This window comes from Sorex araneus, chromosome 8 (assembly GCF_027595985.1).
Source record: "Sorex araneus isolate mSorAra2 chromosome 8, mSorAra2.pri, whole genome shotgun sequence".
Classification (NCBI taxonomy): Eukaryota; Metazoa; Chordata; class Mammalia; order Eulipotyphla; family Soricidae; genus Sorex; species Sorex araneus.
This window is the reverse complement of record NC_073309.1, coordinates 33,477,524-33,503,344: the sequence shown is the minus strand read 5'-3', so window position 1 is coordinate 33,503,344 and position 25,821 is coordinate 33,477,524. Positions and strand designations below refer to the sequence as shown.

The following is a 25,821-nucleotide window of genomic DNA, read 5'->3' as shown; positions in this document are numbered from 1 at the left end:
TTCTGTGGCCTCTTCTAGAAAAGCATTATGATTCAAGGAAGATTTAATCCTTATGACCTAAGCAATCTCCTTCTGTAAGATCCAGTTCTTAACCATCATCTTTGGGTGTTAGAAGTCAAAAATGAACTGTCTGGGGAGGGACCACAAACAGACCACAGCACCTAACAAATGCTAGATATTTATCAGTAGCAGCAGACAGTAAGATTTTTTAAAATTTTGTTTTTACAGGTGAAATGTTAATGATGTGGTCATTTGAGACTCAATTCAAAACTCAACATCTCCCTTAAAAAGGTGACACTTCATCCCCATCACACAGACCTGAGTGACTGCCATGAACATGAGAATGCCTATTAAATTCCTTTGGCATTCTACATCTTTTTTTATGAGTCGAGAGTATAAAAAGGAAAAAAAGGCCCAAAATTGTTAACAACAACTTTATTGTTTCACTGGTGCAAAAAACAAAGATCAAAACATAAAATGATAATTGTATGATGCATTTCCCCCTAAATTTACAATGAAGGTTATACATAAATTATAAAGATCACAAAATTTCTAATTTATACTATTTAGAACAAAATTATTTTGATAAATAGGTCCAGAGGACAACATAGAATTCTTGATAATGGCTGCGTCCAAATATGCAAAATAAAGCTCCTGGATTGACCATGGTACTTTAAAATTTTCAAACATGCATTAATATAGCCTAATTTTAGGGAAAATAATACACATGGTCTTATCTTGCATTTAGGGAAAAGCCAAAGCTGAATTTCACATACAGTATTCCTTTCCCGAAATTAATCTCAAATTGGACTAGAGAACAGAGACAGACACTTTTGGGTTAGTACTCCCAAGTAAAGAAAATAATACAATCAATGATGTAAAAAAAAAAAAAAAAAAACAGAAAAAGAAAGGAGAGCTTCATTAGTAGCCAAGATAAATGGTGTGTGTGTGTGTGTGTGTGTGTGTGTGTGTGTGTGTGTGTGTGTGTGTTGTAGTTTTGTTTCAAACAGCTCATGAGAATTTTAAACTGCAGATCAGTCATGCTACTTGGGGTGATCAGACAGACCTGAACACTTATAAAGTGAGTAACTTTATTAAGGTCCTGCAGGTGAGTGTCCGGAGGTGCTGGGTTAAAACACATGACAGGTAAGAAACAGGAAACCTACCTCAGCATTTCTGAAAGGCACAATCTATGAAAGGGAAACCTAGCATAATAAAACCCTTACTGGATGTACATGGAAAGGAGTATGGTAAGCCTGTTTCCTTTCTAAAGAACAAGACCTTCATAAATTGGCCCTTCAGATTCTGGTGATTCTCTCCTCAAACGCAAATGTTCCAGAGTGTTATGAAAATGTTTGTTTATTTGCTCTGTTTCTTCACTGGACTCAAGATTTGGGAGATCTTCTCGAATCTTTTGGATAAGCTGGTTCAAAACCTGAATTGTGACCTATGAAAGAGTATGTACAATTTCACAATCAAAAATGTACCACACAAACAAAAGAATTGAATTAAAAACGTTTTAAAGTGTTTATGTTCACTCTCACTGGTTACCAGAGTAATTATGAAAAAAAGAGAGAGATAAGAACAAAATTCTTGGATTGAACAACTATTGGCAATTATTATTTAACAGAATAAAAATAATGGAAAAATGCAGAGCCAATAAAAAGATGAAAAGCAAAATTTCACTTATGCCACACATATTAACAAATACGTTACTCTTAGAGGATAATGTATTTATTTATGAATTATTCTAAACCTGTACCTAACAAACCAGTCTAATCTTGAGTACTGATAAATTCCTTTTTAGTTTTCAAACAGTGATTACTTTTATTATAATATTCCTAAGAGGTGGTCATTTTCCTGCACATAATGAGTTCTTCCAGGAGAACTATTTAGACAGAAAAGGACTTGAGAATCTAAGAGATCAGTGGCAGGATAAAGGAGGGTGGGTGGGAAGCGTGACAGTACAGCAGGTAGGTGAGTGCTTGCCTTGCACCTGGTTCAATCCCTGGCACTCCACATAGTCCTCTGAGTCACTAAGGGATCAGTCCTGTAGAGCTCAGGGGATTACTCCTGAGCACAGACCCAGGAATAATCCTCAGAACAACAAGGTGCCCATTGTGGTCCAAAACTATCCCCCGCAAAAAAACAAAAGCAAAACAAACAAAAATAACCAAAGAACAAGTAGATGAAAAGTATTCCACAAACTGACCCTTACAACAAAAAAGCTTCAGAATGATAAATGTACATGTGTATATTTATATGTATATATAATATATACTATATATAATATATACTATATATAATATATAAAACCTCCAGAAAGAAATTATTACTTCACTAATAACAGCTTAACTGTTCACTTACCGCATCATTTTCCTTTTCATAAAAATAGATATATCTGTTCAGGATTTCTATAAAAAGCTGTACTTGTAGAGAAGGATCCATGCACTGATTGGCTATTTTTAGAGCTTTCTTTAGGCATTCCATTACCCTCTTGCCTCCATGAAGCTACAATAAAAGGAGGGTGGAGAAGTAATGAATCACAAATCTTCTATCCCACACTAAGAAATAATAACATGACAATCTTCTCTCAATGGGCATAAATTTAAATCCTCCTCATTTTCTAAAAGTATATGGCTATATTCTAAAACAAGTATGTTGTTTATATATAGCTATGGACTTTCAAGTAGTGGTTATAAACTTACTGTTATAAAAACCTCAAAGCAGAGGCTTCACCACTGAATAAAACACTGTATTACTTTCTTTTCATTTCAAGAAAGCAAACCTATTCTGACAGATTTCCAAGTACTACAAAATTTCACCTCCAGGGCACATGCAGCTCTTCCCCTCTGACAATCTCCTCCCCTGTAATCCATGGACAGGAATGCCTCCTACGTTACCTCTTCTCCATTTTTGTCAGTGTTTCTGCCAGACCAGAAGAGATGTGCACAGGTGCTCACAGCTCTGCCCTGATCAGGTTTCTTGAGAAGTTTGGATGCAGCAAGTGCACACTGAGTCCTCAGAGGCTCATGGTTCTCCTCACTGAAGCACTTCATCCTCTCAAAAGTACCAATGATCAAGGTTATGGCAGCCAGCTGTGCTTTGGAATCACTGATTTCATCTTCATAAAGAGAAAATGCCTGGTGGACAAGAGATGCTTAGAAACTACATACTAAAGTATTTTCTAAGGTACTCCACCAACCACCCTCCTCCATCCCATCTGCTCTACACCCCTATCACAGGAGACTCTCTTCGGTTCCTCAGGAACTGTGCTGAGAGGAACAGATGATACATATGCTGACAGACTGCAACAAAGAAATGTGCAAATTTTATTTTAGCTCACCATTCCAAAGTGAAAAACAGAAAACTTATTTCGTTTCTCAAGAAACACTTTTGAACCTGGAAACTTAAAAGCTCATCAGCACTCAGAAACAATCAATTTTCCTGCTCTTAACATTCATGTAACTACACTGTTAAGAAATTTCAATAGAATGGAAAAGGGGTCATTACAAAGTAACAAAAAGTTCATGTGCACTACAACCATAATTATATATAGATGACTGACTGAGCAGTGTAAAATGAATTAAAACAAACCAGAAGGGAGAACAGATAATTACCTGGGACATAAATTCATATGCTACTGTTTCATGATTTTCAAAACCAATTTCTCCAGCAGCTAGAGCCCCTTGAAGAAAAAGTCTCAAGGGTAATTCTGCTAGCTCTGCCTTGATCAAAGCACTGATAGTCTGATGAGCAAATGAAAAAATCTTCTGGCATTTCTTTTCCCATTTGTCATCCTAAAACCAAAAAAAAAAAAATCAAATATTATGTTAAAGACTGATTTGCTCAAGAATACTTTTTATAATTTACATGTAACAAATAGAAAAAAAAAGTAACGTTGAGCTTCCTCTAGCTCTCATTTACAGATTATCAAGTAACACAAGTCCTCTCAAAATGGTCTTTTGAGCTTACCAGTTTTGCAATTTTTATATATTTGTTATCAGGTTTTCCAATCAGAAAAGCAAAACATTCTCAAATTAAACAATTAGGAAAATGTAAAATCACCCCTAAACTCCTGCCCAACAATAGCAATAATGCTAACATCCTGACGTTAATGTCTTTGTTTTGAAGCACACTCCTGGTTCCCAGAGGTGCTTGGAGGTGGGGAATATATAGTGCCTGCGCCAAGAACTGGGGACCGACCTTGGGACTGCAGCATGTAAACTTTGCCCACTAGTTTAAACTATCTCCCCGGCCCCAATATCTTTTTCTTTTCCTTATCTCTCTGTGTAAAATGCAATGTAACTGGGATCTTTGTGTATGTGTATTTGTTCTCATCTTTACAGCAATTTACTGAAGAAATTAACTGGGTTCCCATAGTGTATAATTTGTGTCTTAACTTTTCTCTTTCACTTACTTTCTCATTAACAATTTTCCTTATCATCATACCAAGTTATCTGACGCAAACCAGAAAATATTCATTACATAATTTACTTCCCTTTTAGAATATGTAAAACCATAATGATTTATGCAAAGCTTTGTGGGTTTGCTTGGTTTTTTTTTTTGCTTTTTTGGGGTCACGCCCAGCAATGCACTCAGGAATTACTCCTGGTTGGCCATATGCAAGGCAAACACCCTACCCACTGTACTACTTGCTCCAGCCCTCATAAAGCTTTTTTTGAATCCTTATTTATTTCCCTACTACAAATTCTCAGTGAATTACTGGAGCTTTTAAAGGTTCTAGTTTACATACTGCCAGAACTTTTTTTTTTTTTTTTTTTTTTGCTTTTTGGGTCACACCTGGCGATGCACAGGGGTTACTCCTGGCTCTGCACTCAGGAATGACCCCTAGCGGTGCTCAGGGGACCATATGGGATGCTGGGAATCGAACCCGGGTCGGCTGCGTGCAAGGCAAACGCCCTACCCACTGTGCTATTGCTCCAGCCCCAAATACTGCCAGAACTTTTAAACAAAGACTATTATTCACACTTTTACCATCAGTAGATGAGAATTTATCAATTTCCATTTTTGAGTCACATCCAGCAGTGCTCAGATGATACTCCTGGCTCACTGCTCAGAGGTTACTGCTGCCTGTACTCATAGGACCATATGTTGCCAAGGATGGATCCAGGAGAGATGACTGCCATTGCTTCTATTTTTCCTTCCTCTATACTAATTCTATTTCCTAAAAGATTTACTGTTGTAATAACTTCATGGGATTAAATATTTTATCCATGCTTGGCCATCTAAATTTCCTCTTGTTAAACAATTAACTCTAATTCTTTTCTTGTTTATGCTACTCCTGCCATTACTGGGATGGTATTTGGAGTAGGACTGAGGCCAAAATGCAGAGCAAGGTGGGCCTTGCAAGGCACTTACTTTACCACTTGAGCCACCTCTCCAGTCGTGATAGCATTCTGTGGTAACTCGTAATAAACGTATCGATGTTTCACAAACTCATTAATGTTTCACAATAATCTTTAAATACAAGAAACACTTCTGCTATAAATTTAAATTGCCTTAAGCTTTCATCTGTAATTGTTTTTATGTGATTCCCCAGTATGTAACCTAATACTTAAGAAAGAGTAAATGATAACTTGAGTTATTAAAACTAGAACCATACCATGGTCTATTTCTGTATATGTTTGAAGTAAATTTAAAACAAACACACAAACACAGAGGGAGGAAAAAGGAAAAAAAGTAGTGACATACTTAAAAGTAAACCCACCACTTTAGAATTCTCTTTATAGCGAAAAGCTAGCTGGTAAGCGGCAAATACCAAAGGCGGCAATGTGAAACGAATCCGCTGATTTCCACCTGCTCCAAAATGTTTTCGTGCTGTGTTTAAAATCTGAAGACAAAACAAAACAAAAAACTCAAAATTCTAGTCATTTCCCCTATGATCAATTATTTATAAAGTAAAGCTTCAAATCATCATTACTGCTACCAATGTGTGAACTCGTACAATGTGCAAGGGACACTGGTATATTTAAAAAGTAAGTTCCAATACTAAGTTTGTAACTTTGGGAAAATTATTTATCCTTCTGTTATTTAGAAGCTGCATATGAAAAATGGGCAAATTTTCTCCTAGACTTGTTGGTAATATCTAATGACTTACAAATCCTTGCTACAAGGCAGGCATTCAATTAAACGTCCTGGCTATTATGTTATAAAAACAGTGATGTATCATAATTCCTAGCTCAGAAACTAAATATTTTAAAACAATGTGAAACAAATACCTATTTTTTTCAGATAAACCACAGGAACTCATAAATAATCATTAGCATACATAACATAACGTCATATATTCAGGTTTTATGAATTTCCATAATCCTCACCTATAAAGGTCTTTCTGTATATGGGCATGACCAGTTGGCCAAATATGGCCAATTACCACTAATCTAGTATGCAACAAAAAACCAAAAACACACGTGAACAAAGTGTGTGTGTGTGACAAGAAACCGTAAGGGTAAAGTATCTGACCTGTTTGACAGATACCTAACATAGAGAACACACACGCTGCATAAAATCAAAATCTGCCACTGCCATGTCCAGAATACTTGTCACAAAATCAAAGGCACTACCAAAAGAAATCGGCTTTTTTTGGGTTACAAAGGAATTCAACAGGAAGTTAGGACTCATCATGAATTAAGGGGCTGGTACTTTATTGCTTTGAATTTTGGGCCACAACTGGCTGTGCCCAAGGCTTATTCCTGGCTATGCACTCAGGAATCACTCCTGGCAGGGCTTGGGGAACCATGAGATGTCGGAGATAGAACTCAGGTCGGGGCTCTTCTTTAAAGCAGTTTAACACTTAGCCTATGCATCCAACAATGGCTGAACTGCTCTGATTAACAATAATAAAGAAGCTACCTATGCTAGTTTTCATTAACTTACCAGTACTCTACTCAAGCAACATGCATGATTCATTTCACAAAGACTAACTGGCATCTCAGGATAAAAGAAGACCCTCATCTGATCTTTATCCAGGAAAATATTAAGGTAAATGCAATTTTACCTTAAAATTTGTTTATCTTAAATAAAAAAAAAGGTGTTTCACATATTTTTAATACAGCAAACACATAATGTACCTTCAAACTTGGAAAACATAATTAAATGAGAATTATTTCTATTTTTTGTTTTTGGTTTTTCAGGCCACACCTTCTGGTGTTAAGGGCTTACTCAAGGCGGGCTCAGGGGATCATATGAGGTGCCAAGTTGCAGGGGTTGCAGTTGTCAAACACAGTTGGGCCACCACATGCAAGGCAAGTGCTCTACCCACTGTACTATCACTCTGGCCCGTCTCTATTCCGTAAGCTTATTATGATGAACAAATATTTCTAAAGCAGTATGGTTCAAAATCAAAATGCACATGAATGCTTTAATGGATGTTTCCTCTTTAAAAGGTGACAGTGGCAGCCATACTCAACCCTAGCAGCTGCCGCCATGACCAAAGGCTAGACTCTAACACCTCAAGATTGAGTTCTGCAGAGACGCCAAAATGCCAAAAATTTCAGGTACACCAGTTTTTTTGCTGATAACTTTGGGTCTTCTCAGTGTAGGGCAGGCAGCCTATCCCCAGCACCGCCATACTTCTGGAAGCGCTGGCACCCATACCCACATCCCACAAAAGTCATCATATAAGTTCACTGCCCAATTAAATATCCTGGAGTTCCTAGGGCGTGCCATTGCATTCTGCAACATCTCCAAACTCTACAATACTGATGTCCCAGTAGGAACACACCAACTAGATGGGAAAGTAACACAGAAGACAACTAAGCTTAATAAAAAAAAAAAAAAAAAATTAACACACATGGCTCAACTAGCAACAACAGCTTAGTAAACCCTAACACAAAGATTTAACAACCCCATGGTGAGATACAATTTTCAAAAATTTTCTTTTACTTAAGTATTTTTTCGATAATTCTATTAGCTGTTTAGCTGTAATAAGCAACATAAAATAAATTAATCTGGGCCTGCTAAGAGGGACAGGCTTGAGGGGTGCTGGGTAAACGGGAGCAAAAGTGGAAGGAAGGTCCACAACTGGTGGTGGGACTGGTACTGGAATATTAAATGCCTGTAATAAATGCCTCAAGAACAACTTCACAAACCACAGTGTTTAAAAAAAATTTTAATTAATAAAAAATAAAAGGAGACAGATTTTCCTTTAATTCTAAAAGTCTTCAAAATAACTGGAGTTAGGTGAAGCTTGCCTTAGGCCTACATCATTGGGCCTGCTTGGAACAGGGGTCACAGATCCTCCCTATTGGGCATCTACCCCTACCTGAGCCATATTAAGGGTCCACACCACAGCTCCTGTAGCGCAGTCAACAGATAGTTGAAGCACTACTCAACAAATTACACACTGCTGATGAGCAGAAAACAGAGCAATCCCCAGCCTCATCCCTCAGCACTTTCTAGGGAATCGAACTACAAGACTCACCCCCAACACAGAAAGAACACTAGAAAACCAATGGGGAAAACAGACAGAAGCCCACCAAGTTCAATGAACAAAAATACTATCAGTGAAGATATAAACACTAACCAGTTTAGTAAATCCTCAATGTCTTTAGTGACACCATGATGTTCAAAGAAATGATGGCGCCATCAGTCAGCAAAGCAGAAGTTTAAGAGTTGAAATGAGAAAACTACTGTATTTAGAAATGACAGAAATGAAGAGAACAGTAAGTGATGTAAAAAAAAAGACCACAATAGAATTTCTGAACAATGAAAAAACAATTGAGCAAAGGATCAAGGAGTTCCAAGATGAGGAGGAAACTACTAAAAAAGAGCAGGTGGAAATAGTCTGAAAAGAAAAGAACAGCATACCAGAGAACTAAGGGATGAGTTCAAGAAGAACAATTTAATAATCACTGGAGTCCCTGAACAAGATGGCAAATGTAATGAAGAAACAATAGCTAACAGTACAAAATCTCAATGGAATGAACACCTCACCAAGAATGCTCTATCTAGGTAGGTTATCATTCAGAGCTCAAGGAACAATATAGAGCTTAAAGGACAGGCAACAGCTTAGGGAATTCATAGCCTTGAAACCAATTTCACAAGAAAAAGCTATTAAAGGAGCTCCTTTTTAGGGCCAAAGTGATCACACAGTGGGTAGGGTGTTTGCCTTGCACATGGCAGCTGGCAGAGGTTTGATCCTTGGCATCCCATGTGGTCCCCTGAGCACTGTTAAGCATAATTCCTGAGTGCAGACCTGAGCATTGCCAGTGTGACCCCAAAAGCCAAAACAAACAAAAGTAGCACTATAGCATAGTCATCCCGTTGTTCATCGATTTGCTCAAGTGGGTACCAGTAACATCTCCATTGTGAGATTTATTGTTACTGTTTTTGGCACATCGAACACACCATGGGGAGCTTGGCAGGCTCTGCCGTGTGGGCAGGATACTCTCGGTAGCTTGACAGACTCTCCGAGAGGGATGAAGGAATTGAACCCAGGTCGGCCTCATGCAAGACAAACGCTCTACCCGCTGTGCTATCGCTCCAGTCCAATATAATATATAATATTTATTCAAATTGTTATATTACCAAGGGGATTGACTGGGTGGTCAGAGGGAACCTGGAAACATTAGTAGTAGGATTAATGCTGGTGGTAATAGGATTAATGCTGGAACACTGTATGCCTGAATCAAGTCTATTATCAACAACTTTGTGTCTTAATAAACAAAACACAGCAAAAAAAAAATAAATAAATAAAACCTGGAGTTACCAGCTTGTTCCTCATAAGCTCTAAGAGTTTAAATTATATATTTATATATGAAGTTCATGGATGCCATTTAAACTTTCACTCAGTATAGTTCTTTTAAACATTCTAAGATCACAAATTGCATGGGATCATCTGATACACCTTTGTATGTGATTTCACTAGGAGTGAATGATGGGGCATATTAAGAGTTAACACATACCAAGTACTGCTGATCAGGATCCTCAGATCGCAAAAGATGAATGAATCTGCCCACAAGGCTCTGCTCATCAGCAAAGTCTTCTGGATCAGGGTCTTCTACAGGTTGATCTGGTTGATCCTGAATTAGCGTGGACACTAAGTTCATTATGGAATCCACCTGTACAAAGGGAGACACAGACACCCACTGGAGTAAGACCATTAGCTTACGATGCCACTGTCAAAAGCATTTCTAGCTGTGTTAAAGTTACAAAATAGTATCAACAATTCTTTAAAAGAAAGAAGGGCAATTACACATTCGTATACATGAAAGACAAAAGTCTTATAAGAGACACTCCAAGTATCATCAGTGATTATTTTTTTCTTCCCATTGGAATTATAGTTGTTTCCCTCCTTAGGGTACCATATCTATCACAAGGTCTAATATCCTAGCTACATTATTATTATTATTTTTTCTTATAGCATGCTGGTATTCTCTTACCTGGTCTTGAGAGACAATTTCTGTATTATAATCCAGAACATTACTAAGCACATAACAACTCATGCTCTTTCTGGACTCATAGTCAAAGTACTCAAAGAGTGGGTGGAAATGTTTTAATTTCAAGACTGTTAAAATATTGTTGTAAGTGTCAACAGGTATCTTCAAGAGTCTGGTCAACTCCTTTGAAACTGCACTACTGGTAGCAATACTACAAAAAGAAAAAAAGCAGTCCTTTAATGGATAAAAAATAACTTTTTGTGTATATAAAAATTAATGTTTCTAAAATATTTGAAATTTTACTTTGTACATTAAAGGAAACTTGTCAATTACTCCACCCCAAAATACTCCAATGGCCCTTTTCTAGGAGGATAAAGATGCTCTTCAATATATTTACTCATCTATTAATCTGTTGCTATGAAATATAAGTCACCAACTCACAAAAGGTTTATAGCTAAAATAAATATGACTGTCTAGAATTTGGTATTTCTAATGGAAGTTTTGAGGTGGTAGTTAGGCACCGAGTAAGTAGTATAATGATGAAAATAAACAGGAAGAAAAATCCATAGAAGAATAATATAAAAGCAATTTCTTCTGCATCAGATGTTGGTGACTAAGGGAAAGCATGCTGAATATAAATAGCAACTAATAACAAGATTATGTGGAGACTAAGGAATAGGTAGGCATTTATAAGACCTTCAAAGGGTAAGATTATAAATTTATCTAATTCTACTTTAAAATTCATTTGGTAAAAAAAAATTCATTTGGTAGTGGGGAATATAAGTACATCATTTAATTTTTTTCACCCATTTATCATTCAGATCTGGAACTTTTTAAAATTTTCATAAAAAGAGACTACAAAGAAAAACTGCAAAGTAATATAAGGAAAAGTAACTTCTGACAGTTAAATGACTGGAAGAAAAGAAGAAAAAAAGATAATGTGAGTTTATGTTTTGTATAATATTAAGTAGGGGGTCCTGGCTTGATTCCATGTTTAGAAGCAGGGAGACAATATGGAAAAAGACTAATAGGAACAGACTTCCTCACAGTGGCCAGTAGACAGATAATACCACAGGTCTAGGAAAACACAGCTTGATGAAGCTCTCATAGTTAACAAAATATTATTTTCCTTGATGGCATAAAAATCAAAACTCAAAATTAGGGACACACTTGAGATATAAAGCTATTTTTCACAATTTTCATGACTCATTTATAGCTCTTATGAAAATACTACATAATCGTTTTCTTACCACTTTAAAATTTCATTCAAAGAGGTCTGATTTAGTGACATTGGTCCCTGGAGACTGCTTATGGTCTATGAATGCCACTACTTCATCAATGTACAGAATTAAGTAACTGGTTGCCCCTTCCTACCCTGGTTAGTACCAAGCATGTCTTAAACATGCTTAAAACAAGCAAGTGCTAACATTTCAAAATGCAAGTAAGAACAGTAGATCTAGGACCAAAAAGCACTTTAGAGGACTTCTACAAAACATCACTTTGACTTACTGTTCAAGGTTGAGCTTATTAAAAATCTCCACTGTTGTTTCTAGAACCTTATCAACATAATCCACACGATCAGGATAACACTTCATAGCAAGATTGATGAGAGAAACTTGCAAAGATACAACATCCTCTGAAGGCATGTCTTGTCTAGACTGGAATGTTAAGAAAACCATAGAATTTATTTTAAACAATTACAAAATAATTCAGGTGTGGGGCTGGAGCAATAGCACAGTGGGTAGAGCGTTTGCCTTGCATGCAGCCGACCCAGGTTTGATTCCCAACATCCCATATGTTCCCCGAGCACTGCCAGGAGTAATTCCTGAGTGCATGAGCCAGGAATAACTCTTGTGCATCGCCGGGTGTGACCCAAAAAGCAAAAAAAAAAAAAAAAAAAAATTTAACACAATAATTCAGAGTCCAGTGGGGTGGTGGTATATGGGCCACATAAGACTATGTTCAGGGCTTAATCCTGGCTGTGCTGTAGTGCCAGCAATCAAAGCAGGGTTGACCAAGCCACATGTAAGGCAAGTGTGCTGCCCCACAAAATAAGTTAAACAATTATAATTACCAACCAAAACGTTTCGAGAAAGTAAACAAAGAAGCCAAACAAACCTGTATTACTGTAGCAACCTGCTGTGAAAATATGTCAAAAAGTTTAATATCTGCTGGGATTCCAGGTCCATCTTCACGGTGAGCAAATAAAGCTAATCTGAAAAAGAAAATAATATTTATTAAAGAAGAAATAGAAGAATCTGGGCAACAGATATATGGGCATTTTACTCTTTTTTCTGCACATAAATATACTTGTTTTTTTTTTTTAAAAAAGGACATTAAATACAGTTGATCATACCCTCAATTCATTTTTGACTAAAAGGTATTTTTAAACCAATGATACCTTATTTTACTGTCCACTTATTTGTACCACAGAAATAGATTTTCAACAGGCTAATAATGGCAAAATTTCGAAGCATTAGTAGAAATACAGTAAACTGACAAATGGATTCAAACACTGATATTTTAGTAATCTAAAAAAGAACACAGATTATTTTAACAATGCATTCTTACTGCTGTAAATTTTGAAACAGAACTAAGTCAAAAAGTGAAAACCTATTTCAATTCCCACACATTGAACTATTCAAAAAAATGAGTATCTTCCATTATCATTATGTCATCATTATGATCATATATCCACATTTTGTTCTGCACAGAAGTGTAGGATAACATAGATTCAGGTAGTTTAGGTTTATTGGGTTACTCCCGTTACAGTGCTCCTGTTCCTCTTTGTTTATTTGTAGCTTCTTTCTTAGTGTTCTGTTGACTTGTAAATAATGTTTTTCTCTTCTCCTTGAGTCCTTTGCATAGTTTATTCAGAGCAAGTCCTTTTTGTATGGACACAGGAAGACTTAACAAATGTTATGCTTTTGTAACCTGGGAGTCATCTGACTCTACATGATTATTTTCCTCCAGGGCATCTGTTCTCTAAACCTAAGCCTCAGCTGCCCTTACTTCCTACCACCCCCAAAGCACGGTCCCGACGTGGGACAAGAAGGACCCAGGGCAAGCGGTGAGTTGTGTGCTACCCTGGCATCGAAATGGGCCTGGCCAAAGTGCCTAATGCTTAACTATAAGTTAAGAGCTTGATCATGGACAAATGCTGTCATGATCCAAACAGTGATAACTAGATTTGGACCTTGCTAGGGTGAGGAATGATTAATCTGGCCTGAGTGCTGTGGTCTGAGCCTGTGGCAAGATGTTGCCAGAAGAGCTGCCTTGCAAGCCTCAATGTATCCCTTGCTATGTCCATACAAAAATAACTAGTATTAAGATGTTAATAAGTTCCTGGACTAAGGAAAAGAAAAAAAACCTTAAGAGTCAGGAAGGGCTTTGGAATGCCCTGCCCTCAGGAAGGGCTTTCTAATGTTGATTTTGCTACGTGGCTGGGTGTAGCCTAGAGGGCAAGGTGGGAGAGACAAGTAAGAGGAGAGACTAGAGGAGGAGACAGAGAAGCCAGAAAGAAGAGGCAGTAGATCCAGAGAGAGCCGGAGCTGGGAGTGCGGGAGATGAGAAAGATGGAAGATTGAATAAACGGTAACTAATCAGCAACCAGCTTGGTCCTCATTCTTCCTTCGCCTGTCCTTGACCACCGGCCGTCCCGATCCAGTCCACACACTGCGGTTCCAGGGCACCGAACGCGGGTGGTGAGACAGAGCCACCCGGAGAGCCCTCGAGTGCACTCGCCCCAGCGAGCTTTAGTTTTTTACACAGAAGAACAGAAAAACTGCTGCCAGGGATGGCTAAGACTGCAGGGATAGCCAAGGGACACTATACCTGACATAGGAGAATCCAGATTATGCAGCTTCCATTTAGAATATGGCCAGTTAACATATAACCTTTGCTAATCAGGACTGATCTGAAATTTTTGGGAATTCTGCATTATACATTCTCTATGAAATAATAAATATTGAAAATATTGAAAAAGATATTAACGGGGTCAGTGTTAATATAGTAGGTAGGTCACTTATCTTACATGGGGTCCACCTGGATTGAATCCCCAGAACCCTATATGATCCCCTAAGCACCACCAGGGGTGATTCCTAAGCACAGGTATTTGAAGAGATGTCTACAAATAAATATATCATGTACTAGCACTAAGCATTCAAGTTAAAAAAAAAAAAGTCACAGTTATACTTTTAACCAAACCAAAGGGTAAAGAAGTAAAGCTTAATACTAAAGGGAATTTACTAAGCAGAATTAATACTTCATTTGTGGCAGACCCCAATACCACAAGTGACCCCTGAACAGTCAGAGGTAAGCCCTGTGTACTCAGTTGGTGTAACCCAAAGAATACTCCATAAAGGGCAACTATTTAGACCTTTTCTTCTATGGGGAGTGGAGGGTTGGGCAGGGGAGAGCTCCCAAAGAATGCTCAGAGCACGCTGATTATATAGCTTAGTACTGAGGTCTCACAAGCTACACAAAGTGGAGCAGGGGAGCTCAAGTATCAAACTCAAGGCTCAGTATAAGGCATGCAGTCCACTCGGCCTGACATTCTTAATCACTTGTATCTTACAGTTACTTGATAAAGAGATTCCAAATCAGTTTCCACTGAGAGATAACTTTACTCAGATTAAAAGTGATGTTTTTTTTGTATGTTGTTTTGGTGATCTTCAGATTTGTTTTTTTTCTTTAGTCTTTATGCCATGCCTGGTGATGTTCAGAGCCTACCTGGTACTGCACTCAGGAACTACTCTTGGTGGTACTTGGGGGACCCTATAGGGTGCCACGGATCGAACCCAGTTTGGCCACATGCAAAGTCATGGATACCCTTACTCACTGTACTATCTCTCTAATCCCTGGGTTTGTAAGATTTAAATGCTGTGTTTGAATAATAATGTCTTTAAATGCCAAGAAAGTAAATGCAAAAATTAAAAATATTCATTATCTCCATGTCCCTTACACAATTAAGCTCTCTCATGGCTAAGTTATAGTACTCTTACTGTAGGGGTATTAGTAAGAAACCCCTTGTTTCTGTTACCTATTCTGTTACGTACGTAACAGTAATTCATACAAATTCAAACAAGTAATTCATACAAATACTTGAAACTCGTTATTCCCAAGTCAGGACTTTTGCCCTCTGGTGCTGCAAGCTCTTACCTATCAATTAAAGCAATGATTATATTTTTCACGTTTACATTCTGGTGTAACTCAGCACAGGCTCGAAGAAAAGGATTCAATGTCTGAAGGTGGAATTCATCAGGGAAAACCTAAAAGTCAAATAATAATTGATTGCTATGAATATTTTGTATTATGTTACACAATTTCTTTAAACTTAAGTTTCTTTAAACTTAAGTTTAAAGTTCTTATTTGTAGGGGGAAATCACTTAACTCTTACACTTAAATTTAAATACATTACTTTTCTACATCTAAGGCCAGAGGGAAATATTCCACCAACCAAAGTACACCTATAGTTAAAACAAATGAGACTAGGAAACGCAAAGATTGTTCTTCCCTACCTAAATTTTGGGGGTTGGGAAGAAATGTATCAATAAAGGCCAAGATATAGGTAAAAGAAAGAAATTTTTCAAGGATGTTTATTTTCTGTCAATTTTTTTTTCTTCAAATCAATGAAAATTAAAAGAAAAATCAAGCCCTTTAGAAACATGAAACAGGGATTGAGTGATATAGTTCAGTCTGGGTTTTATCCCCAGCACAGAAAGAAGGGAGCTAAAAGGGGCAAGAGAAAGAAATGTTCTCACCTACCTGAATAATACACTCCATGAGATATTCTTGAGCCAGAGCATCTCTACAATTAACAACTTGCTCCAGTATGCCACTCAAAACAATCTGAAACAAAAACAGAATATATATAAGATGATACTCCATTAACAGATTAAACATTTTTATTGGAGAATTTTTAAATAAAAAATTCTGGGTTTCTAAGAATTTTAAGTCATTTAAGATGAACTTCAGCTTATTAATATTTTCTTATTTGTTTTTTGTGCCCTAAGAAACTTTTATCTACATTGATGACAATTTGTATTTTCTTCTAAGAGCTTTACAATGTGTTTTTTTCTTCAAATTTTTAACACAGACTAAAGTAGGGTTCAGGAATTTTGCCTGCATATCAATGTCCAATTGTTCAGAACCCTTTGTTGATTGACTTTGCACCTTCACCAAAAATAACTGATTTTATGCGTTGGCCTACTCTAGATAGTCTAATCCAGGATTCAATAAATTATGTTCAATGCCTGTTTTTGTAAATCATTTGCATGTATTGTCTCTGCTTCTACTTTTTGATTTTTGTGGTGCCAGGAACTGAATTCAGGATCTAATACATGATTTGGCATGCATTATGCCATTGAGTCTCATCTATAGCTCCGTGATTATCTTTGTACTAGAACTGTAGAACTTAGAAGTTGTAGACCACATAGATCGAAAAGCAAAAAAAAAAATTACTATCTAGATCTTTACAGAAAAGTCGGAAAAGTTTGAGCTGTCTCTGTTCTACCCTTTCCACTGTTACCCTTTCACCAATACTACATTAACCATAGCTGTAGAGAATATAATCATAAAAAAATAAAGTATCTTTCAATTTAAGTAAAAATGGTACTTGGAAATAGTCCCTTCAAACATATCAATACAAACTCAAGATATACCATTTTATGTTAACTCTTTAACTTTCAAATGGCTTTCAATAAACATTTTTCAATTTAAAAATATCAAGACTTTAACTTATCTCATGACATCAGAAAAGGTGACAAGCGTAAAGATATAAACCTGTTTGTAACGTTCCACATTTACACCTTCCAGCTGACTAAGGCGAACCAAGTTTGTTCCCACTAAAATTCTCAGTTCCTGTCTTTCTCGTTCTCTTTTTTCTCTGTCTCGGCTATGTCCCTGATGTTGCATTCGCACCCAGAGTTTATTCATTTCTGCAAAGTTGAGTAGCACAAAATCCATGGAATCACTGATATCACCAGTTGTTTCTTCACTGCAAATAAACAGTTGGAAAAATATTTATATAGTATTTAGATTATATTTCAACCTAACACTATTTTTTCTCCTTTGTACATTGACATTGTACATTCATTCTTTAATACAACCTCTTTCCAAACATGATTTCCTTCTGATTCTTCCTCTATACCCTACACCCCACCAGTCTTATTGGTAGACTCTATAATCTTGTGCCATGGTCCCCCATTTATATAATTTTCACCTCTGATCCACTTAGGACTATACTAAGGGTCCATGGTAGGGGGAGGAGGGGTGCAGGGGAATCATATAGCCACCAATTGAGAAATACTGATTTAATATACCAATTCTTTATAAAAAGAGACTTTCAACATCACTGGTCTATGGTCAATTTCAAAGATAGACTCTAGAACAAATATTAGGAAGAAGACACAGTAAAACTTTAAAGGGGCAACATACTTTCCCCCCATTTCTCTTCTCTGGGTCAAATGGACTAGTTCTTATAGGCAACTTAATAAATTGCAAAAGTCTTTAAAAATTTACAATCACAACGCACTGCAAATGGCATATATCCCTGAGTATTTTATGTTCTTCATGAGAATATAAACTTTGTGAGAAAAGAGACTATGCTATTCTTTGCTTATTTCTTCTCCAAGGATGGAAACTTAAGTTTTCAAAACATTTAATGAGTTTCTAATCTAAATATTCAAATCATAATTAAGCAAATAACCATACCATCTTCTATAATATTAATTTTTTAACCTTTTCAATGTTCAAGTTTTCTATTATGTATATGTTTTAAAAAGGGGGAGGGCATGGCAATTTATAAAAAGGAACTGGTAGACTTGCCAGAGAAAACAGGGCTGAGGACTGGTCAATGGTTGGAACTAACCACAAGTGTGTAGGGGTCTGAAAGTAGGTAAGATAGAGAAGAGACCAGTATGACAGTAATAGCTGGGAATGGTCACACTGGACAAGATCTGAGCCTTGAAAGTAGGTAAAGGGATTTTCCTGATAACCTTACAGTATAAAACTGCAAACCACAATGCCCAAAAGGGGGTGGGGGTGGGGAGATAGGGAGAGAAAGGGAGGGGGAGAGGGAGGGAAGGGGAGGGAGAAAGGGGAAGGGGAGGAGTAGGAAGAGAAGGAGAAAGAGAAAGAAAGAGGCAGCAGAGGCTGGGGGATGCAGGTGATGGGAGGGGACCTGAGGACACTGGAAAATGTAGACTGGTGGAAGGATGATTATTGGAATAATGCATGACTGAAGTCCACTCATGAAAAGCTTTGTAAGGGTCTATCTCACAGTGGTTCAATAAAAAAAATTAAGAAAAAAATTAAGTAAAATAAAATTTTAAAAAAGGAACTGGTAGAAATATACTAAAATCATCATAGTGTACACCTTAAAAATAGACATGAATTTTCTTTTCCAATTAAGCTCAATTTAGGAATCTGTCACATGACTAGTTTGCCAGGCTGGCTGAAAACTACAGGCAGCTCACTCTCTGCACCTGTTGGATGTAGAATAATGTTCACATACAGGAGTCTCCAAAAATGGCTTTGTTTTTTTGTTTTTGGAATTACTATCTAATTTGTGTACACAGGTCATTAAAAGTTATTTAGTGGTGATTAAATACTAACATTCAAGAAACATAAAATTCTGCTAGTTCATAAGAAAAGTTATGCATACTTCATTATTTCATAAAAAATGCAACTCACTTATAAAGTCACTCTTAAAGAATATTTAATGTAGGGCCCAGGAGATAGCATGGTAGTAAGGAGAGACCCTAGATTGACATGTGTATCCCCTGAGACCTCTCTGCCAGGTGTGGTCCTAAAGGTCCCCAGCACTGCAGGACCTGAGCTAAACTGCATCCTCAGCCTGACGAACTCAATTTGTGAAATAATTTTTTGAGTAATTTGTATCACTTCTCTATAGTTATCATAAAAGAGATATCTATAAGTTGAAATATTTCTTCTGTATGTATTTCTGTATTTTTTCTGTAGCAAAAACTAAATTACAAACTGGAAAAAATAACTTGCCACTTACTCTGTTGGCTCCCCTTCATCAGGTAAGATGTTTCTAGTACACTGAAGGAGATAATTTCGAAGAAACAAACCTCTCAAAGGATGCTGCACACCACGGCACATTTCTACCAAATCTTTCAAAATATCTTTCCTGGACTGAGGAAATGACTTGACATATACAACTCCAACTGTGATCAACAGATAACTAGGACAATCATGAGAAAATATTTGGTTAGAATAAAAAATTGAAGTTAAGAATTTAATTAAAACGTGCAAACATCAAATAAATAACCCAAGGAACAGTTTTCTCTGGCATAATGAGAAAATATCATCTCATTATGATATTTGAGATTTAAAATATAACTGCTATCAACCCACCCAGCTAAATCTATACCTATACATATGTATACACAATCTCCCCGTATATAGATGTATATATACACACACACACAAAGTATATGTATGTACACATACACTTGAACACAAAAATATTATCTTTAAATACATTAGGATAAAAAAGTTATGTTTTGATTTTTCTAACTAAATATTTTGCAAAGTAATATGCTCTCTGGTGCTGGGCCAATAGCACAGTCTGTAGGGTATTTGCCTTCCACATGGCCAACCTGGGTTCAATCTCCCCACCACTCCATATGGTCCCTTAAGCATTCCCGGAGTAATTTCTGAGTTTAGAGCCAAGAGTAACCCCTAAGCACCACCAGTGTGCCCAGCCCCCCTTCACCCCCTCAAAAAGTAATATTCTCCTTGTTTTTAAAATTGCTCTATTATTATGTAAAAATAAAATACACTCTGTAATCTCCCCCCAAAAAATCTGTAAGTCTAAATTTTTAAAAAAACAAATTTTAAACATTAAAATGTATTTTTAAAAATCAGATTTTACAGGCACAAAAAGCAAAAAAAATCCTATAGTTTTAAGAGAGATAACAAAGTAGAATAAGTAAAATATAACAAAATGCAAATATAAGAGCCTATAGATTCATAATTACTTACAGTCTTGGAATAATGTTTCCAGCATATTGCACAAGTTCATAGAGATCTGCCACTTTTCTTCCTTTAGCAAATTCATCTGTCAGGTAGACTTCCAAGTAGTGTAGTTCATCAGAAATAGCCATGTCTTTTTAGTATGATTAAGGATTTAAACAAAACAAAACCAACCTGAAGAATACTCTGGAACTTGTTGAAATCATTAAAATTTTTGGATAGCGATCTCAAGTGTTAAGTCTTTCGGCGGATATGCTGAATAGTGGGCAGAGGAATTCAGTATTCTATTCTCACCAACGAACAGTTTAACCAAAGTGAAATTAATAAAGAAGTCAAAGAGGAAATAGCACTAAGGATTTAGGCCAAACGGATTTCATAGATCTCTATAGGGTACTACCTCCCCCAGCCCCCATCAGTATACATTCATCTCAACCACACATAGAATATTTTAGAGGACAGAACGCATGTTGGGTCACACGTATCAACAAACTCACAAAAACTTAAAATAGGTTTTCTGATCATAATGGTACAAAGTTAGAAATACAAACATCAAAAGAAAACGGGAAAAATTCAATTAAACAACATGCTATTAAACAACTACTGGATCAACAAGGAAATCCATGAATAAATTTTAAAAAAATAACTGGAAACAAATGGAAATGAAGATACAAGCTATTAGAATCTATGAAACACAAAAAAAAAAACACTGAGGGGTATTCACAGCAATACTGGATTACATCACGACACAAGGTTGAAGACCATTGAAAACCTGGGTTACAGGATCGCTGGTTTACAGGACAGGTGTCTGCAAATGTAAAAAGGTAGCTCTAGGGTACTGCATAAGTAAATATAGTCCTGATAGCCTCATTATCTTTCATGAAAGATTTGAAAATTAAGATATAGTAACAACCCATTTACTAAAGCAGGGAGCTGGAGCAAGAATAGAGTGAGTAGACAGAGCATTTGCCTAGATTTGGCTAATGCATGACTGATCCTTGGCACCAAAAATGGTCCCCTGAGCTCACCAAGAGTGATCCCTGGGCACAAAGCCAGGAGCAAGCCTGAGCACTGCTGGGTGAGGCCCAAGAACCAAAACAAAACAGACAACAGAGCAGGGACTAGAAAGCTAATATGAGAGCTAAGACACTTGCCTTGCACACAGTCAATTCCGTTTTGATCCCCAGTACCTGAAGGTGTGGACCGCTAAGCCAGGAGTAACTCCTGAACACAGAGCCAGGAGTAAGCCCTTAGAATTGATGGATGGAGACCAAAACCACAATAAATAAAGACTGAAGTATAGAAAAGGGTTCTTTTCTCAACTGAGCACATTAACATGAAACAGTACACTTTGATGAACACAATGAAGAACAACTCAACTCCATAAAATTGATAAGATATATGTAAAATATGGCTGAAAAAAAGCAGTATGGTCAAAATGCCCATTCTTCAACATTCAAAAGATACAAAGTTCATAGTAGCTCTTTGGTGATAACATAGAAGTCCGGAGTTCACCCAGCATATTAGAAGCATGTTTCAGAGCATCCATAAGCTTGTTTTTATCCTACAGAAATATAAAGCGAATTATTGAGAATGTTTAATTTAAACAAACATTTAAGTTGGTTATGGTTCTTCATAAACTCTTCAAAGATTTGCTACATTTCTGAAGCATAAGCGATAGCACAGCGGGTGGGCGTTTGCCTCGCACGTGGCCGACCTGGGTTCGATTCCCAGCATCCCATATGGTCCCCCGAGCACCACCAGGAGTAATTCCTGAGTACATGAGCCAGGAGTAACCCCTGTGCATCGCCAGGTGTGACCCAAAAAGCCAAAAAAAAAAAAGAAAAGAAAAAAAAGCTGGCATTCTTCTTAAGTTACAACCCTGACAATGGCTATGGCACAGACTGAAGACATCCTTCTCACAATGTCTATGTGCCTACTTAACACATAAATGCAGACAATTCCTTTAGATGCAGAAATACTATTCATATACAGAGAGAAACAGAGCAAGTAATATAAACTTCATTCCAATCCATTTTCTCCATTTCAAGAAATTTTTTTTCTGCAAATTTGTTTGCGGAAAAGAAATGCAATAGGTAAGCTTAAAGAGTTATCATTAAGCTTTGGAATGAAAAAGACCCTTACTAACTTCCTATTATTATCCTTACCATCACAGGAATTTCTAACTTAAAGTACCAGACTTAAGTCTAACTTACATTTCATTTCTTAAATTTTAATCCAAAGAATTTACGTTTCCTTTTTTTTTTTTTTAAGAAAGGCACATTGCCACGTGCAGACCCTCATCTGGATATGTCCGTAAAGTCTTGAAAGCCTAACCATCAGGTATTTTCCGACAAATAGACCTTGAGAGCTTGTTTGGAGGATCTAGGAGGGGAGAGCCATATACCATATACTTATTTACCATCAGCCAGAGTCGATCTTTCTTCAACTAAACCTGCAGCTTTGGAAGCTGCAACGTGGAGCAGTGAGGAAGGAAGGGGACACCTACCCAGGGAGCCAGCCAGATCAGTCAAATTAACCAACTAATGGGTTGACAGATGTTGCAGCCATATCACCCTCACATCCAAAAATCTCTAATTTCTACACAAGTTAACCCCGCCCTATCTTTTTTCTCTTTTTTTTTCTTTTTAATTAGTGAATCACCGTGAGGGTACAGTTACAGATTTATACAATTTTGTGCTCATGTTTCCCTCATACAAGGTTCGAGAAACCATCCCTTCACCAGTGCCCATTCTCCACCACCAGTAAACCCAGCATCCCTCCCACCCTCCCCAAACCCATCTCCCCCCACCCCACCCTGCCACTGTGGCAAGGCATTCCCTTCTGTTCTCTCTCTCTAATTAGCTATTGTGGTTTGCAATAAAGGTGTTGCGTGGCCACTGTGCTCAGTCTCTAGCCCTCATTCAGCCCGAGACTCCCTTCCCCCCCCCCCCGCATGGCCTTCAACTACATTATAGTTGGTGATCCCTTCTCTAAGTTGCCCTTTCCCCAGAATGTGAGGCCAGCCTCCAAACCATGGAATCAACCTCCTGGTACTTATTTCTACAATTCTTGGGTGTTAGTCTCCCACTCTGTTATTCTATATACCACAATGAGTGCAATCTTTCTATGTCTGTCTCTCTCTTTCTGACTCATTTCACTCAGCATGAAACTTTCCATGCCGATCCACTTATATACAAAATTCATGATCTCCTTTTTTCTAACAGCTGCATAGTATTCCATTGTATAGATGTACCAAAGTTTCCTCAACCAGTCATCCGTTCTAACCCCTGCCCTACCTTTTAAAATATGAAACTATGAAGCGCGGAGAAGCCCCCCTCCCCGCCCCCTGCCCGCCGCGGCTCGGGGCTTCTCCTGAAGCCCCTGCCTGGCACCTTTCCGCCGCCGCCGTCGGATCCTGACCAATCCCCACTCTGCTGCTTAGGGACGTGTCCTCATCTCAGGGGGCGTGGCCTAAAAAGTGGGCGTGGCCTCTTTCCGGAGCGCCCGCCGCTAGCGCGGCCGCAGTTATTTTTTTTACCATTCCATGCCTTCTCCTTTGGCCACAATTGATAGAATTCATTCCTTCAAAGAACTCCCTGAGGCCCTCCCTTTCCCCACTTCCCGCTGCCGTCTGCGTCTCCCGAGTTTCTGAAGTCACTCCCTGCTCGCCCAGCGCACCCTGTCTCCCAAACCGGCTTGTAACTGCGCACGTCCCCCCCATCAACAGGAAGACACTGGGGGCGTGGCCTGTGTCTTATTGGGCGTGGTCTAAAGTGGGCGTGGCCTCCTCTCAGATCGGCCAACGCTAACGCGGCCGCAGTTATTCTTTGCTACCTCAGCTCAATCCGTACTGTGTATTCCTTTGAAAACTCACTTTTGCGATCTCAAACATTTACGCAAAATAGCCATTAGCTTAGGCTGACAGTATAAAAGCTATCAGTGAATAAGGGAAGTCTAGCACAATCGGAGCCCCTTCTTCCCACAAAAAGGAAGAGGAATAAATAACTCTAAGGTTCCAACTCTGCACTTCCGTGACAATATGAAGAAACAGCGAAAATCCCCTCCACGAAGAGAGGGAGAAGAAAAGATACTAGAAACCTCAAAAGAGTCTCCCAACATCTACGACCTCTCAGATAAACAATTCAGAGAGGAAATATGGAGGAGAGTCGACCTACTCCAAGCAACTATGGAACAGACATCCAATAAATTAAGGGAGGAGATGAATCAAGCGCTGGAACGGTCTACCAAGAAAATACAGGAAGAAATGAGAGCAGAAATGAGAGCAGAAATTTCAAACCTTCGAACGGAAGTCTCACAAATAAAGCAATCGGTAGATGAAATAAAAATCTCACTAGATGCCCTCAACAGCAGAATGACTACAGCCGAAGACAGAATCAGCGAGCTTGAGGATGAGCTGCAGAAAGCTTACAGACAGCAACAAATAATGGCCAAAGACCTCAAAATGGCTATAGAGCGAATCAGAGCCCTGGGGGATGACTTCAAGAGGAACAACATAAGAATCATTGGAGTACCAGAACCACAGGGAAGTAACCCCAATGAAAAAAACATAGTCAAAGACATCATCACTAAGAAATTCCCAGAGCTGGAGAAGGCAGGCGTCCAGATACAAGAAGTCCGAAGAGTGCCAGCAAAAAGAGACCCAAATAAAAAGACTCCAAGGCATATCATAGTCAGAATGGCGGATGCTGTAGATAGAGACACAATTCTACAAGTAGCAAGGTCAAAGAGGGAAATCACATACAAAGGAGCACCCCTCAGATTTACGGCCGATCTGTCAGAAGAAACCCTCCGAGCCCGAAGACAATGGTGGGACATAGTGAAAAAACTCAACGAAATGAATGCCTCACCAAGAATACTTTATCCAGCTAAACTCTCACTCAAACTCGAAGGAACCATACACTATTTCTCGGATAAACAACAGCTCAGGAACTTCATAGACTCAAAACCAATCTTGAAAGAAGGTCTAAAGGGGCTACTGTAAGACAAGGAGGAGCCCCATAAGAACAACAAATCCCACAGAAAGATGACACAAAACCACATCACAATAATCTCTCTCAATGTCAATGGCCTAAATGCACCTATCAAAAGACACAGAGTGGCTAAATGGATCCGGAAATTAAACCCAACATTCTGTTGCCTGCAAGAAACACACCTGAACAAACAGAGTAAACATAGACTCAAAGTCAAAGGATGGAAAACAATCCTCCAAGCAAACAACCCCCTTAAAAAAGCTGGAGTGGCCATCCTGGTATCCGACAACATAGATTTCAGGATGAAAAAGATCAAAAGGGACAGCGAAGGTCATTTTCTGTTTATCAAGGGATATGTACAACAGGAAGAAATCACACTCTTAAACGTATATGCTCCTAACAAACGACCGGCTAAATATTTAAAA

At 38.0% G+C, this 25,821-nt stretch overlaps 1 protein-coding gene across 1 annotated transcript in view; it reads right to left on the bottom strand.

Moving 5' to 3' along the window:
* Positions 1-420: 420 nt before the first annotated feature.
* Positions 421-25,821, bottom strand: part of VPS35 (VPS35 retromer complex component) — a 38,547-nt gene continuing 13,146 nt past the window's right edge. The window contains exons 3-17 of the mRNA XM_004600692.2: positions 21,870-21,966; positions 20,415-20,538; positions 19,429-19,611; positions 17,187-17,400; positions 16,170-16,253; positions 15,564-15,673; positions 12,522-12,618; positions 11,913-12,061; positions 10,407-10,614; positions 9,930-10,085; positions 5,732-5,854; positions 3,621-3,800; positions 2,904-3,143; positions 2,368-2,511; positions 421-1,447 (exon numbers count right to left, since the gene is read on the bottom strand). Coding sequence (XP_004600749.1) covers positions 1,268-1,447; positions 2,368-2,511; positions 2,904-3,143; positions 3,621-3,800; positions 5,732-5,854; positions 9,930-10,085; positions 10,407-10,614; positions 11,913-12,061; positions 12,522-12,618; positions 15,564-15,673; positions 16,170-16,253; positions 17,187-17,400; positions 19,429-19,611; positions 20,415-20,538; positions 21,870-21,966 — 2,289 coding nt within the window. The 3' untranslated portion in view covers positions 421-1,267. The remainder of the gene's footprint in view (positions 1,448-2,367; positions 2,512-2,903; positions 3,144-3,620; positions 3,801-5,731; positions 5,855-9,929; positions 10,086-10,406; positions 10,615-11,912; positions 12,062-12,521; positions 12,619-15,563; positions 15,674-16,169; positions 16,254-17,186; positions 17,401-19,428; positions 19,612-20,414; positions 20,539-21,869; positions 21,967-25,821) is intronic.